This window comes from Misgurnus anguillicaudatus, chromosome 8 (assembly GCF_027580225.2).
Source record: "Misgurnus anguillicaudatus chromosome 8, ASM2758022v2, whole genome shotgun sequence".
NCBI classification, from domain to species: domain Eukaryota; kingdom Metazoa; phylum Chordata; class Actinopteri; order Cypriniformes; family Cobitidae; genus Misgurnus; species Misgurnus anguillicaudatus.
The window spans coordinates 15,333,326-15,350,210 of record NC_073344.2 but is presented as its reverse complement, the minus strand read 5'-3'; the positions used below and the strand labels follow the sequence as shown (position 1 = coordinate 15,350,210).

Below are 16,885 nucleotides of genomic sequence, written 5' to 3'. Positions count from 1 at the left end.
CTAAAAATGAACTATGTAGCATTTATTAATCTTTATGAATGTAAGTTGATGCCAGTGTTCATGTTAGTTCATGAGGCATTACCTAATGTTAAAAGTTTCAATGTTCGATTTTATAAATGTATTGGTAAATGCTAAAATTAACAAATTAGTGATATATATATAGTAATAAATGCTGTAGATAGTTTATGTTATAGCTAATGCATTAACTAATTGTTAACAACAACCTTTTTGAAAAGTGTTACCTAAACAATTACTACTACTAATAGTAAAATAATGGTAATAAATAATTACCTATAATAGGAGTAGTAACAAAGTGTCATAGAAACACATGCATTAAAATATCTAGCCTATTTATTGCATTATTTGCAGAATATTCTACATATGAAACCATTTAAACACCAAAATAATTAACAAATGTTATGTTCCTCTTTCCATAACATAAATCGAATTGTGATGTCAATCTTTATTGACCAAGTTGACATAAATATTATCTTCATTTGACTTCAACGTTCGCTTCAAAGATGTCTCAAGAGGCCATAATCAATCATTTTAAATATACATTTAATATGCATGTGTATTATTTTGTGTTAGTGTCTAAATTTGCACAGCGTTCAACATTTTGGAACAATCTGGAAAGTTCTCTTTCTAACGGTGAGTATTGTGGCCAAAAAAGTATGCTCGATTTATGTCAAGGCTATAATGGATCATTACAACATCCTTTTGTTGAGGTGTGCATTAGGACCCAGGGGATGACTGCCACCCTACAGCACAGAGGAGTATGTGTCTGTTTGAAAGAGGAAGAAAAAAATCACACAGATACAATGTGTGACAGTCACAGCCCTCCACAGCACCGGACACAGAGTGGGAGAGCATCCTATCGGATACCTGCTTAACTGGAAGAGCAGGTGGGACCGTATCCTATGTAGCTTTTTTATAGATGGAAGGGAAGCATGGGGGTATCTGTTTGAACTTTGCTCCCTGGAATCGACGTGGAGCTTATATTGGATGATAACACTTTTGAGGCAATCCACTATGGTTGTTTGTTGAACTCACCTGAGATGTCGAAACCTAAGGAGGCCAAGTAGGATTGCATGGTGCTCCATGATGAGAAGAAATACCAGGATGTCCAGGTGTAGCATTTCTTCATCCAGGGAATGTTTTCACAGAAGTCCAATCTGATTGGAGAATCATCAGAGAAACTACACATTGTTGACAGGTAAGAAATTGGAATTGTCTTGGCCAACATGTGGGAATATTTCACAGCATTACCTGACGTGACAGCATTCATTTTAATTGAGTGGAAAATGTTTTTAATGAATTCCTGGTGAAGTAAGAAAAGTTTTTGGGATTGGGGGTTGGAGGGGGGGAGGAGGTCACAACAAAACTAGCAGGTATGAGTAATATGTGACTCCCTCTGACAAAAAACAACAACAATCATGTTGTCCTTCAACTTCATTGATCTCTGAAAGTCAACCACCTTACGCTTGTGTTTGATAAAAGCAATCTGTCTTTCTTCAACAACATCCTGTAACATCCTGTCCTTATGTTGTTGTGCCCTCATTAGCATATAAAGACACCTGGTGAGTAAGCAGAAAACGGAAGGGGAGGTTCCATGAAGGGTCAAGTGACAAAAAGTACAGTATTCACATATCTTTTCTTTTCTTCTCAGAGATGATCTCAACACAACAGCTAAAAAGCAAAACCGAGAAAGATATGTAATCATGGAGACGGCTGGTTCCATCTCAATCCTGTGAAGTATGGAGAGGGCATTGCCAGGTCTGATGCTCGGTCTCCTGACCAATCACACGACTCCAAATGTAGCGTCTGGCCAGCGGAGCACAACCAAGCCCACCCCTCCCAGCCTGGAGGAGGTCATCCATTCAGAATCCCAGATCAAGGATCTCATCGGTCTATTTTGCATGGTGACCCTCAACCTCGCAGCACTACTGGGCAACAGCGGAGTCATGGTGGCCATCGCCCGGGCCCCTCACACGAAGAAATACGTATTTGTGTGTCATTTGTGTGCAGTTGACTTACTTTGTGCCATATTGCTGATGCCTCTTGGGATAGTGACAAGTTCTCCGCTCTTCAGCACTGTAGCGTTTACAGTTCTGGAGTGCCAGGTGTACATCTTCTTAAATGTGTTCCTCATCTGTGCCTCTATTTTAACTGTGACTGCCATCAGCATAGAGCGCTATTATTACATTGTGCACCCCATGCGCTACGAGGTGAAGATGACTTTAAACCTTGCACTTGGTGTTATGGTCTTCATTTGGGTCAAATCCATCCTGCTGGCTTTGGTTACGCTGCTCGGTTGGCCGGCGTATGGGAACCAGAGCTCCATCGCCGCAGCCCATTGCTCTTTACACTGGAGTCACAGTCGACTTAGGAAAGTTTTCGCGATTATCTTCAGCGTGCTTTGTTTTTTGATTCCTGCCGTTGTGATCTTCACCGTGTATTGCAATGTGTACAAAGTCGCACGGACGGCTGCCCGCCAGCACGCTCCGTTGCCCACCTGGACGGCCAGCCAAGCCAAGCATCGCTCTGATTCCATCAACAGTCAGACCACCATCATAGCCACGACGCGCAGCCTGCCCCAGCGACTGTCTCCAGAGCGGGTTTTTGGGGGCGGGAAAGCCGCCATCACCTTGGTTGTCATTGTGGGTCAGTTTCTAATTTGCTGGCTCCCATACTTCAGTTTTCACCTTTATATGTCCATCACAACCCCACTGCAGAGCCCAGGGGACATTGAAGAGGCCGTCACGTGGCTAGCATACGCCTCTTTCGCCGTGAATCCGTTCTTCTACGGTCTTTTGAACAGACAGATCCGTGAGGAACTAATAAAGCTGAGAAAATGTTGTGCCAGTAGACCCATTGAACTTCGGGCCTCCAGTCACGAAGGTTCCGTTCAGGAGAACTTTCTACAGTTTTTGCAGAGGACCAGCAGCGCAGCTGAGACCACCAGACCTAGTTGTGGCAATTCCAGTCCGAGGAACACTGAGGACCAGGGTACAAGGTTACCCGGTCAGATCTCGGAGGAATGACTTTGATAATGGTATTGAGAAAAAATATCAGTATACTGTGTTATGAATGAAGATAATGACTTTTGAATTTTGGGGTTTGTACATGTGCATGAGTTTAATACCATAATGAATTCATGTAAATGTCATGCAATGTCAATATTTGCACTGTTTTCTGTAAAGAATGTATCAGGACTTTACAACATTGTGTTTTAGACCTATTTGGACCCTTTGTAACCTACGTATATACCTAGTTACCATGGATAAGTGACAACAGTTATTACTTTTTGTTACTTGTGACCCTGGATCATAGAATCAGTCAAAAGTAGCATGGGTATATTTGTATCAATAGCCAACAATACATTGTATGGGTCAACAATTACAATTTTTCTTTATTTTTCAATCATTTGGATATTATGTAAAGATTATGTTACAAGAAGATATTTTGTAAATTTCCTACCATAAGGACTTAATTTGGACGACAATAAAGGCAATTTTTTTAATTTTTAGATTTTTTTGGCACCCTCAGATTTTCAAATAGTTGTATCTCGGCCAAATATTGTCCTATCCTAACAAACCATACATAAATTGAAAGATTATTATTCAGCTTTCAGTTGATGTATAAATCCTAGATTTAAAAAATTGACTTGTTTTGTGGTCCAGGGTCACATTTATTCTTTCATTTTCATCTGGTAAAATACAACTCATGTTCAATAATTACAATTGTTGAATTACGGGTAGCCACTCTATTGATAGCATGGTGTAAATATTTATTAATACTACTTTTTTGTGAAAAAATAATAAACTTTTGTCTTACATTAATTACATCATGCTCATATGTTTAGTGGTTATTATTATTTCACACGGTTTCCATTGTAAGTTACATCACAAAGCTTAATTTAGCTGACATCACAAACCTTCTCCATGTATCTGCAGCTCTGCTGTTTGTTGCTAATTCCATGTGCTCTTGTAACCATGGAAATGCGAGACAGGGACTTGCATAGCAACAGGGTGTCTGTGAGCATTGGTCTAGAAGATTGGCTAAAATAAAGGGTATCTTGGAAGCTATCATGTTTTGTCAATTCCTCAGGTTATTTATATGACAGTGGGAAGAAAATATTTTAAAACGTTTGTACAGTAGCTGTCACGTGTACTGAACAGTTTTGCTCGTAGTTTACAATACAAATACAAATGCCGAGATTGAGATAAAGGGGTGATTTTATGGTCTTTGCTTTTTTGTGTACAACAAACAGAAGGCAAAAAATCAGTAGCCGAGTTGTTTGTCCTTCGCAAACAATGAAATGTTGTTTTTACCAGACCATATTGCAGAATAGGTGTCGTATTTGTTTAAATTATGCAACTTGGACTTTTTATTTCACGCTAGTAAACAAATTGCTGGCACATGTCCTGTGATGGAACTGGGTGTACAAATAAATCACTCAGACTTATATTTCATAAAAACAAGAGCGGGTAATATTTTTACTCAAAATCAAAGACAAAATTATTATTATTCAGTGGCGGCTCGTGACTCCTCTTTAAAATAAGTATTCGGAGTGTCATGTGTGTTGCTTGTGTTTTCAAAATATGTGTTTGTTGCGTCATGTAAACCATGTGCATCACGTGTTTTGTCAAAATAAGTGCCTGCTGCACACGCATCAAAACCGTTTATGATAAAATACACGTAAGTCACTCCCTTTACAGTGAACTCTGATTACGCATGAGATTATGCGACTATCTGGCAAATGCGAGCGTCTCTTTTAACATAAACCCTTTAGACGCGTCTGCAACAAGCACTTGTTTTGACAAGACACGTGATGCACACAGGATCACTCGACGCGCATAACACATATTTTGAAATTACCAGCCATACATGACAGGCTACATACATGTTGTGACGAACTTTGCAAAAAAGATGTCACCAGCCGCCACTGGAAATATTTATTAAAAGTATTTAAAAATATTAATATATAAAATATATTTTTTCTCAGTTTTTAGTAAATTTTTATTAACACAATATTTTACTGTAAAATACTGTAACAATGATTAATGATTATTTTTTTTTAAATCAGCATAAATACAACACAATACACTTTTAAGAAATGCTGTTTTGTTCAACCCAGCATTGAGTCAAAAATGGACGAACCCAACCCATTGGGACCAGACTTTTTTCCAACAGTTGTTTTAGGGTTGTCACTTTTTGATCCAACGTTATAAAAATGCAGGGTTTTTCTAACCTATAGGGTCAAAAAAGGGTCCAGCCAAGCCGTTGGGTTAAATTATCCCAGAAAATTTGACCCAACAATGGGTAAAACAACCCAGCATAGGCTAAATTACAACTCATCGTTGGATAACTCACCCAACTGAGTTAAAATAACCCAGCAATTTTTGCATTTTGTTCTTGACAAATTTTGTGACATAAATCTGACTGATATTTATAAAATGAAAAAGATTTATTGGTTGCATTTTGAGGAAGATATTCATTTTTACAGTAATTCATTACAGTAATTCTATTTTGCTATAAGAGAAAAATGATAACTCAGAAATATGTACAACTATTATGTAAAGAAAAAATGTAAACTGTAATATCATAAGCCACCATGCTGTGAATAGCCTCTGGTTCAAAACAGGTTCTTTCATTAGCAATTCAATAAGGAGTGACCTGGTCTGGCACTTCAAACAATGAAACCATGAGCCGAGCTTGAGGAAAGAGAGAGAGAGTCTGAAAAGTGAAGGAGAAAGAGAGAGAGAGAGAGAAGGAGTGAATGAGTGTGTGTGAGTGTGTGTGTGTGTGTGTGTTTGTGGGTGAGTGTGTGTGTGTGTGTGTGTGTGTGTGTGTGTGTGTGAGAGTGACAAATAGATATGGCATAATTATTCATAAACTTGAGTGTCCCGCACATGATCAAAACAACACCAAGCTAAAAATTGAACCTGAAAGGATTTAGAGATGTTGAAGTGAAGATTAAAGGAAAATGATTAAAGAGGTGGAAATTGTGGTCAGCTGATCAGCAACAAACCCCACCCCTTCCAAAAAGAACATGATAAGGAAAAACAGCATTGTCTGATTCACAAACAGCAACTAACTTGGACAAAAGATCAACATTTTTACACAATAAATTTGAAAGAATATATCATTATATTTTTTGTAAGATTTGTGCATTTACTTAGGACACCACTTCTATCATCATAGTTTCTGATCACCCTGTTTGGTTCCCTTATAAACAAAAGGATACATTTGTGAAAGAAAGCAAGTACTATTTTGAGCTTATTTAGCGATCAATACATTGTGTATCCATAATAACACAGTGGTCAGTGGGGTAAGTTCAGATGTGGTGGCACATCGATAATGTCAAAATCTCATTGGTTCTTGCTTGTCATGTGACACAACACATATGTCTAGTCATGGGACTCACAAGAACCTATGATTCAATGTTATCATATCTGGGTGAACTTATCCTTTAAATCATTGGTTTATGCTAAAGGGTCTAAGCTTTGACAGACTGTATGTGTCACATTACAAATCAGTCATAATTACGTTTGGATTCAAGCTGTTGGTTCAGACTGGGTGTAAATCTGAAATAAATGTTAAATGGGAAATCTGAATGTCAATCAAGAAATGAAGTAACAGCTGGAGAAGTAAGAGCACATTATACCGTGACACAAATTAACTTAAGTTTGTACATTTATTATTTCAGTTATTGCCACAGATGTCTGTGTCATGATGTCAATTGCCGAGTCCCAATTCGCATACTATCCATCATAAATGGTACACTCTAAAAAATTTGCTGTAATTTTGCAGCTGGTTGCCAGTAACTTACTGTAGAAGATAAAGTCAAAAAATGCTTCATGTTCATTTATCTTTAAACAAAATGTTACCAGTAAATAACATAAATGTAAAATCTACAGTAAGTTACTGGCAGCTAGTTGCCAGTAATACCCAGTAATTCTGTAATTTCTACAGACATTTTTTACAGTGTATGCAAAACTAGAATTAGTATGTCCCAAAACGTAGTATGTTAAAATGAGTATCCCAAATATACCCGGATGATATACTATTTCCGGTTAGAATTCGAAGTGCAGATCAATGCACACTCTAATGGCTAATATTGCCCACGACCCATTGCGTGCGGGAGGGAGGAGCTTAACCACAGTAACTTATTTGTAGTAATACAGTGGATGTACAAATGTTAAGTTTATAAGTCCAACCAAAGAAACATGGTTCCTACACTTTTACTATAGTAAAAGCATGGTTAATTTTCATTGGGGTATTTTTGAGTTACATAAGTATAAAACTAAGTATAAAATACGTGTAACAATAGTTATATTATAAACGTTATATGTTTTGAATTTAAAATAAGTAGCTTTCGTTACACACATTGCACATGAACGTCAGAACCAGCCGCCTCACAAACAACCTGCGTTTGGTTCTAATGACGCTCTGCTTCACTCCTCAACTTGGTAGAACACATTGTAAAATGTATTGTGAAAAAAACGACGAGAAAAAAAGATGGGAATAGTAAATAAAATTATATTGGACATAAGTTATAAGAATGAATGAAATATTGTTAACAGTCGTGGTGTGTGTAACTAGGCAATCACATTTTCGTTCACGTTGCATGACGTCATCGAAGTATGTCCCAGAACATGCATACTGTTTTGCTACACACTCAAAAGTATGTACGTTTTCCTCACAAAAACCGTGCATACTTTTAGGTCGTAGCATAAGTAGGCGAATTGGGACTCAGCAAATGTCTTTTTGACATCGTGCGCCATAGGATTTCACAAAATCTCATACAGTAAAGTGTGCAATATTAAAAACATAAAAAGCAGCAGGTCTTTAAAATCTAATGATGAAATTAAATTTACTGTATATAACACTGGTCAAACACAACAACTGATATTTCACTAGTCCAACACTGTATTTTGTTCTTAATTTTACTCCTTAAGTTGTCAAGCAAATATCATCCACTACTGTGTAGTCTTTTACTGTGCTAGAAGGGCAGCTTGCATGATTCTGGAGTTTCAGTCAAAGACTACTATTTTTGCTTTGTATTAAACATACAATACGCATAAAATTGTTATTTATATACAGAAATATACAAGCATCAAGATAATACTACAAGAAAGAACTGATAAAATATCAGATACTATAGCATTTCCCCTATGCTATTTTTAAAGTTTATGGCTCCCAGTTTGGAAACTTAAGGATCCCAGAGTTTCATCTATAGTCATAAATACGACATGAGAAACTGCTTGTGTCCATTTTATGATGAGGAAACTCATATTTAAAATCATTCCAATATCGGGTAATAGCAGCATTACTGTATATCCAACTAAATAAACAGGTATCGTCTGGGAAATGAGGTCCATAAAATAAAAGTGAATACAATATGAAATGCAAACAGAATCAAGTCTTTGACTTGAAGATTTTATTTCCAGAAGCTAGATTTTTTATGTCAAGCAATTTGGGCAATAAGTCCTTTACTGTACATAAGAGATTGCAACCTAATCTGTGTGATTATATATATTTAGTATTATACCATGTGGCTGTTGAATGTTGACAATCATGTCTCTTTCACTTTTTCTTTTATTGGTCACTTTATTGAAGGTGTTTGATCATAATTATTTGGGGGGAATTCGTAAAATAACAGTATTTGGCTGCAAAACCATTGAAATAAAAAATCTGTCAAATTATTGTTTTTGGACTTTATTCGAATTAGGACATTTTATTTTAATTTTAAGTTTATTTTTTTATCTGCTGATGATATTTGATATAGGGGAGACCGGGGCTTGTTGTCTCAAGGGTTGGGTGTCACACTGCTTATTCCAGACACACTACAAGGCGCTGTGGTACAATTTTGATATCAATTTGTTAGCCTTTAATAGCTTACTCATTTGCACTTGAAATTTTGCTGAGCAGACACAAAACATTGAGGTTAGGAGACATTTTTTTATTTTTATGGGTCAGAGTATTTTCATGTTGGTGTTGTTTTTGTGTTGAGATCTTGTAGGATATTAGTCATTCAAAAACAAAACACTCATTAAAAAGCTAAAAGTAGTAGCTTTATTTTGAGTCATCTTTTAGCGATCAAGTTAAAGCTGTGTGGCAGCTAGCTTATCATGTTTGTCAAGAAGTCAGTTGGGGATGGTTGTCACATAGCTTGCGGGGTTGGTTGTCACATAGAATATTGGATATGTAGAGCTTTTAAGACTGTTTGTGTGTTTGTTTGTTTTTGTTTGCTGTTAAAATAAAATAAATAAAGCATTAAATAAAGAGGTTTTAACACTAAAAATTATTTCATTTTATTTCTCAACACAGTAGACAATAGGCTTTATGCCCAGCAGCACTACTTCCTGATCTTCAGCCAGCTTCTAGTTTCCTGTCTGCCATTGTTGGACGGGCTGATTGATCCAGGTGTGCCTGACCGCAGTAGTCACAACAACAATAATCGGGCACGCCTGGATTGGTCAGTTTGTCCAATAATGACAGACAGGAAACAAGGAGCTGGCTGAGGTTCATTGTGCAGCTGGGCATAGAGCCTATTCAAGTAACTGATCACCCACTTTAATCTCATTGTTTAAACATAAGGGACACTAATAACAACTATCATAGGGTTGGATTCATATTAAAGCTTATTTGCAGTTTCTATCTTAAAAAACGAAAAAGTTACACATTATCTTTTCAGATCCAAATTTATCACTGAAATCCTATTGAACCTCTATAGGGACAACCAACCCCATACCCTGTGACAACCAACCCCGTGATGGGGTTGGTTGTCACATTGTGTCAGAGTGTCTTTGATGGTTAATTACTTCCTGTTACAATACATTTGAAAAGTAAAAAGTATACACATTTAAAGCCAAGACTCTAAAGTTTAATTTCATGTAGGAATTACTGCTGAAAGATTTTTTGAAGATGAGCAATTCATGCATGAGTAAAAATTGTGACAACCAACCCCGGTCTCCCCTATGATTTTTTTTTTACAGTGCAGGAGTTAGTTTTTTCTTAGAAATATTTAAATCTTGGCTTAATAAATGTAGTTCTTTAAATTTTAGGTGATGAAATGTGGAAGAGATGTCATGGATCCGTCTGTGAAAACACAGCTAAAGTCATTTTTTCTATAAAATCATACTACATTTGCTTAAGAAAATATAACTTATTTAATGTTTACTGATAAAGTGGTAAAAGGTTGAAACCAAAATATTATGCTCCTAATCTCATAATTAGTTTGAGACTTTAGCCTAAATTTCACTAACAGGGTCACTGTATTCCTGGGCATCCAGAAAAAAAAACTTTTGCCCATTCAACCCATCCAGTCTTAATTATACAACCCCTGTCAAATCCTAAATCAAACCAAATCACTTTTGTGCTCTTGGAGAGCTTATCTGTGCTACAAAAATATTTCTCAGACAGTATTTTCCACCTTGGTGTAAAAGCGACTTAATCTCTTATTAGGAAAAGCTTTGAGGTGTTCAGCTTTTACTATTTTATTCTATTGCACAGCATGGACCAGGGAGAACATTCAAAAGACTTTACTATAGAAATAACAGATGATAGGGAGGTGGCTTCCCCCTTTAATCAGCATGAAATTAATCCAAATGATATTCCCGGTGTTACAGAAGAAAAGCAAACCGGAGCACATGAGGATTTGTTGGCTGCTCACAATAACACAAAGGCTCTCTTTAATGACAGAGACCCAAAGGGAATCAACCAGATTCGTAAGGTGAGTCATACAATCAATACCGAGCGTGCTGCTATTTTCAGACCAACAGACATTCACTGTTTATACTGATGGTGGCAACAGCTCTGTTTCGTTTTTTTTTTTTTTTTTTGGATGCATAATAATTCATAAAATCATATTTACTTTCTTTATAGTTGTACTATTAAGTGATCTGAGATGTCACACTTTACAAAGCTGAATTATTTGGACAGGTTGAATTAATTACTGACTAATAACATATTTATATTAAAAATGTATTATAGCTAATGGTGCTTTTGCAGCAAAATAATCATTAGGATATTATGTATAGATCATGTACTATTTAACTTTACTTTTTACTTAACAATTTATATTAAACAATTTCAACTTGCTTTTCTAAGTTATGTCAGCTTACCACAAGTCAAAACCTTAAAAAAAATCTTCATGCTGCATTTTTTTATAGTGTGTATTGTAAATATATCAAAACTTTATTTTTGTGACTTTCTTAAGCGATTTTCTGAATATTTAGATTTTTTGCACCCTCGGATTCCAGATTTTCAAATAATTATATCCAAATATTGTCCTATTCTAACAAACCATACATCAATAGAAAAATTATTTATTCAAATGATGTATAAGTCTCAATAAAAACACATAGGCTACTCCTATGTTGCTCATCCTTACTATTAGTTGTAAACAAGGCCTTGTAAACTGCACTTTATGTGTTAGCTCTATGACAAAAAAAGTTAAATGCTCATATTTGTAAGTCCCTTTGGATAAAGTGTCTGCTACTGTAAATGAATAAATGGAAATGTACTGAAATTGCTCTTGTGATATATTTTCATATTTGACAACTAGATCATGTGACCGGTTGCATAATTTGCTTAGACTCACAAGTTAGTCAATTTTTTTTCCAAGAGTAGTCATAATTATTTATTCAGGTACATGAAAATGTAGATACTGTAGGTCCTTAAAAATAACTCTGGTGTAGCAACTTATATTGTAAGCCACTCACTGTATATAAGTTGTACATCACCTTGCATTTGAATAGCAAGTATGGACAATAATTGTTGCCACTTCCACACTCAAAAAACATGAAAAACAATGTTGGAATAGAGTCGTAGACTGTGTTTGTAATGTTATACTGCCCTCTTATGTAACACAACTGGTATGACAACAATTTTTAAGACTGGAAAGTTTGACGCATTTCATAGTCATAACATGCATCATATTTCATATATACATTTCATGCCATTAGTATATTTAATTAGTGTCAGTGCTAAAAATATTGTTGGGTGAACAATTTATTTTAAAACCTTTAATTTAAAACTTAAAATAGGTAACATTTATTAGGCCTACTTTAAATGGGACATTTCACTAGACTTTTTTAAGATATAAAATAAATATTTAGTTTCCACAGAGTACGTATGTGAAGTTTTAGCTCAAAATACCATATAGATAATTTATTATGGCATGTAAAATTTCCACTTTGTAGGTGAGAGCAAAAATGTGCCATTTTGGGTGTGCAAAACACATGAAATACAAATTAGTTGATGAAATGAAAATATTGATCACAATAAAGGTGGTTTGCCTTTTCTTAGCAGGCAGGATTTGGAGAAGGCTTTACATGCCTTTATTAGTTCAAGGCTTGATTATTGCAATGCTCTTTATGTTGGTCTGAGTCAAACATCTCTTTCACGTCTGCAACTAGTACAAAATGCTGCCGCTCGTTTTTTAACTGACACGCCTAGAAGAGCACACATTACTCCGGTTTTAGCTACTCTCCACTGGCTTCCGGTGCGTTTTAGGATTGATTTTAAGATTTTATTGTTTGTTTTTAAGGCTTTAAATGGGTTAGCCCCTGAGTACTTGTCTGAGTTGTTAACTCTGGGAGGGCAAAATCGGTGTTTGCGGTCTTCTAATCAACGCATCTTACAGGTCCCTAAATCAAAGTATAAGCAGTGGGGTGATAGGGCTTTCGCTGTTGCTGGCCCTAAGCTTTGGAATAAGCTCCCCCCTGACATGCGTATTATTACCGAGGTTGCCCTTTTTAAGACCAAACTTAAAACGTATTTGTTTAAATTGGCATTTGATACGCAGTAGTGTTTGACTTGATGATGTTTTGTCTTCTTTTATTCTTTTTTGTATGTTGTGATTTTAAATGATGTGTTATTTGTATTCGATGTGAAGCACTTTGGGCACCTTGTGGTTGCTGGAAAGTGCTATAGAAATAAAGTTGATTTGATTTGATTTGAGTTTGTTGAAAATGAAACTCATTTGTGCTTTTTTCTCTGTCTTTCATCTGCACTAAATGGCAGTGCAGTGGTTGGATACTAGTGCAGATTAATGGGCGGTATTATTATAATAATGTTACTGGGTTGATCTTTTTCACATTTTCTAGGTTGATAGAAGCACTGAGGACCCATTTATAGCACTTAAACATGGAAAAATTCAAATTTTCATAATATGTCCCCTTTAAGTCATTTACTTGAAGGAATTAATAATTTCTATCTTTACAATAAAGGCAATTGTGGATGTTTTGACTTATCGTCTGTAAGTTATCATCTTATCAGTTGGGAAGAGTACGTGGCAGAATAAAAGGGCTTTGCTCATGTCTTCTTAGGTGACCTTTGAGGATGTGATAGCTGAACCTGCTTCAGTAAGAAGCTTTGATAGGGTGTGGCTGTGAAGTCATACTCTGTTTAAGCTCTCCAGAATCTGCTTTTATTGCATCGTGTCCCTTATGCCTGCAGTTCCAGTGGCATTTACGTCAGGCATTGCGTTTGCTATACTTAGCTGTCCGCACATTTGGTGAGTTACCTGTATGTAAACTACAATAAGAAAACCACACTAATTAATTTAGTGTAATCAAATAAACGAATATATGTGACCCTGTCTGTGAAATCCAGGCTTAAGTATCATAATCTATAAATTTGATTTCAATCATTGATTTTATATCGATTTCAATCTTTGGCCTTATAGTCAATATTAAAGATATCAAGGTTATATTTTCACAGAATGTTCTCTAAATCATGTAAGATTTTTTAAATCAGTAAATCACATAAAGGGCCTTTAGCTGGGTTTATACAGACAGGGTTACATATCCACTCCAACTTGTCCTCTAATTGCATTACTGCGAATTTTTCGATTACAGTCTTCCGATGGCCAGACAAACTCTGCATTCCCTGTTAATGATCATTCAAAATATCTGAACACACGATGGAGCTTTGGGGAACATTTATGATAATATTCCCTGATGAACAAACTGCCACGCATGCTTAAATTGGCATGATTTGTCAAGTTAATAAATGTATTTGCCACAGGGACAAATGATAGCACAAAATAAATTGTAGGTTATTAAACTGTCATATATTTTCAAGTATGAATACTAATAGTTGTCTCCCTTTTCTCTTTCATAGGCTGATTGTTCCCAGTTTTCAGCTCTTGGTCATAAACCTGCATTGAATAAAAGTGCTATGGCACAGCATGCTGGACATTGCAGTCACTTCCTTCTGCAAAAGTTTCAGGAGATGCTGTGGGTTCATTAGGATCAGTTTAGCAAAACATTAACCAGAGTGTTTACAGTTAGTTATTAATAGTCAACCGGTAATAAAATCAACAATAAAATCTGATTAACAGTATTCTACAGTGTTTATATGATGGAGTGACACCTTTTATTAAGAAACTACTTTTTATAAATATTAAAAACTTTAACTCCCTGGGGTCCAAAAACACGCCGCCGCATTTTGACGTGTTTTCTCCTCATCAAAGCAGAATCAACCTAAAATACTCCATCATTAATAATCACCACTTAGGTGTTAGACATTATTTGAAACTGTAAAGGGTCTACTTTTATTTGTTTACATTCACAATAACAACAAATCTTTGTGTTTCGTCAAAACCTCGTCCAGTGTCCTAAAATGGTCGGACGCCAGAGGGTTAACAGAATTTTTTTTTTATATGCTACAGTGAAAATGTTACTTTATTAACTTGTTTTTATTTAAAGACAAGCATGTGATTTTACAGTAAATGTATTGTAATATAAAAAATATATATATAAATATTTATATCTGTAAAATCCAGAATAAAGCCTTGTAATCTAACGTCTCAATTTTTAATTTTAATCATTGATTACACATAAAATTTGAATCATTGACATGATCTTACTCAGTCAATAGGTTATATTTTTACAGAATGTTCTTTACATTATGTAGGATGGGTTAGGACTGGGTCACATATGTTATGTACATTAGACTTATAGAGTACTGTATCATCATGCTACATTTTACCAAACAAACTAATTTGAATATCTCATGACAGGGTTCTTCAACCCTGGTCCTGGAGGACCCCCTTTCAGAATGTTTTGGATGTCTCCTTAATTAACACACCTGATTTAACTCATCAGCTTGTTAGGGAGACATTCTGGAAGGAGGCTGATGAGTTGGTTCAGGTGTTTTAAATGGGGAGACATCTAAAACTTTCTGGAAGGGGGTCCTCCAGGACCAGGGTTGAAGAACACTGTCTCATGACATTATGTAATTGAACAGTATATATAAAATATACAGTCACCAACATTCCCTCCTGCCTATAACATCCACAACCCTGCTCTATAACTTCAGCGTGCATATTTAAAAACTCTGAATTTAAATCAGTGCTTGTTAGCACCTTAGTAGTACACAAGAGTAAAGCTCTGCCAGAGGATTTATGCCATGTAAAGACAAGGATGGTTCGGTCTCCACTGTTATAAACAGTCCCGTAGATACAAACAGTAGACAAGGCATGTCTGGGTGGGGTATTTTTGTACATCTCCCTCCAGAACGTGTACCCACCCCAGCTCACAGAGGTCTGAGAATATTTCTCTAATTAGTAGGAAGACCGACCACACACACCCAGGCACATTCCCAGCATTATATTCCTAATTTGGATGCATTTTGAAGTTATTCAATAATTATACTGCCATTTTATGATGTGAAAGTAGATGTTACAATGCAGATTTATGTACATGTTTAATAATGCCTAAAAGCTGTTGTGTGATAGGGTGTACAGCTAACAAGCCAAAAAACCCAAAAATATGTTCTTATAAGCTGTCGACCCCAAAAAACGAGCATTTAAAGACACAAAAATGGAAACGGGGAACTTTTTTATAGTACTACTATCAGTAGAACTGTGCCCACTAGGGGAAAAAGTAGTTGGCGATCCACTTTTTTCTCCTTAAAGGCTGGGTTTTATGGCTCGACAGCTTATAAAAACTTATTTTGGTTTTTTTTTGGCTTGTTGTACACCCTGTCACACAGCAGCTTTAAGGCATTATTCTGTTTTTTTGTTATAAGCCAGAAATGACAAGGAGGCAGCCTCTCGCAAAACAAAGTCAATGGAGACGGTTGGATTGTTTTCCCCTCCGGTGGGTCTGGTTTTCAAATTAGCATAACTGCGCTGGTATTCAGGTTAAAGCAACAGTATGTAGTTTTTTTTTACCTTTAAATAATGTCTCTAAAATTATTGCAGTGATAGAACAACTTTTAACTGAACAAATTGTATTCTTGCTGCAACCTGAGCAGCCTCCTAGCTGCTACAAGCACACTGGGAAAGTGGCGGTGGAGGGTAGGAAACACAGCCCCGCCCCTCCCCCTGCCTGCAGAAGAGTGTCTGATACTAGGCACTGTTGCGCTTTTCAATCACATGGGGGAGCTGTAAGTCATTTTTACATGGAAACTACATAGTGTTGCTTTAAAAGCGACGGCAGGTGTCCTGCGAGTGGGCGTGGCTTAATCGCTGACAGCAGACAGGCCACTAGCGTTTACTTTTCCCACTTATTTTATTTTCTAGGTGGGTTTTCTTACATCAAATTTTGCTGTGTGGTTAATAACACATTTTTTATAAAATTTTTAGGGATTCACATTTCAATTACTCTAGTAAATAATAATGTGTGGGATTAGACTATAGATGCAAACTTTGAGCTGTTTATATGAAAACGTTGTTCAGAAAAGCTGCAGAAAGCAACAATAATATTCAATCTTTATAAGACGATTTTGACAAAGATAATAGTGTTAAGTTATTTAGTTTTAGGGTTTTAGTGATTAATAAATGAGAACGACTTTCAGAAGAGTGGAGCATTGATAAAGCATTGCATTTAATGGCAAATGCGTAAATGTTAAAGGGGCCATGGCA

At 36.1% G+C, this 16,885-nt stretch overlaps 1 protein-coding gene and 1 pseudogene across 1 annotated transcript; both read left to right on the top strand.

The window, feature by feature from the left end:
- Positions 1-594: 594 nt before the first annotated feature.
- Positions 595-4,391, top strand: gpr61l (G protein-coupled receptor 61-like). Its single transcript, XM_055214305.2, has 2 exons — positions 595-1,216; positions 1,670-4,391. The coding sequence occupies exon 2, from the start codon at positions 1,758-1,760 to the stop codon at positions 3,042-3,044; it is 1,287 nt and encodes a 428-aa protein (XP_055070280.1). The 5' UTR covers positions 595-1,216; positions 1,670-1,757; the 3' UTR covers positions 3,045-4,391.
- Positions 4,392-10,522: 6,131 nt separating this feature from the next.
- Positions 10,523-14,665, top strand: LOC129450896 (caveolin-2-like; annotated as a pseudogene).
- The last annotated feature ends 2,220 nt before the right edge of the window (positions 14,666-16,885 follow it).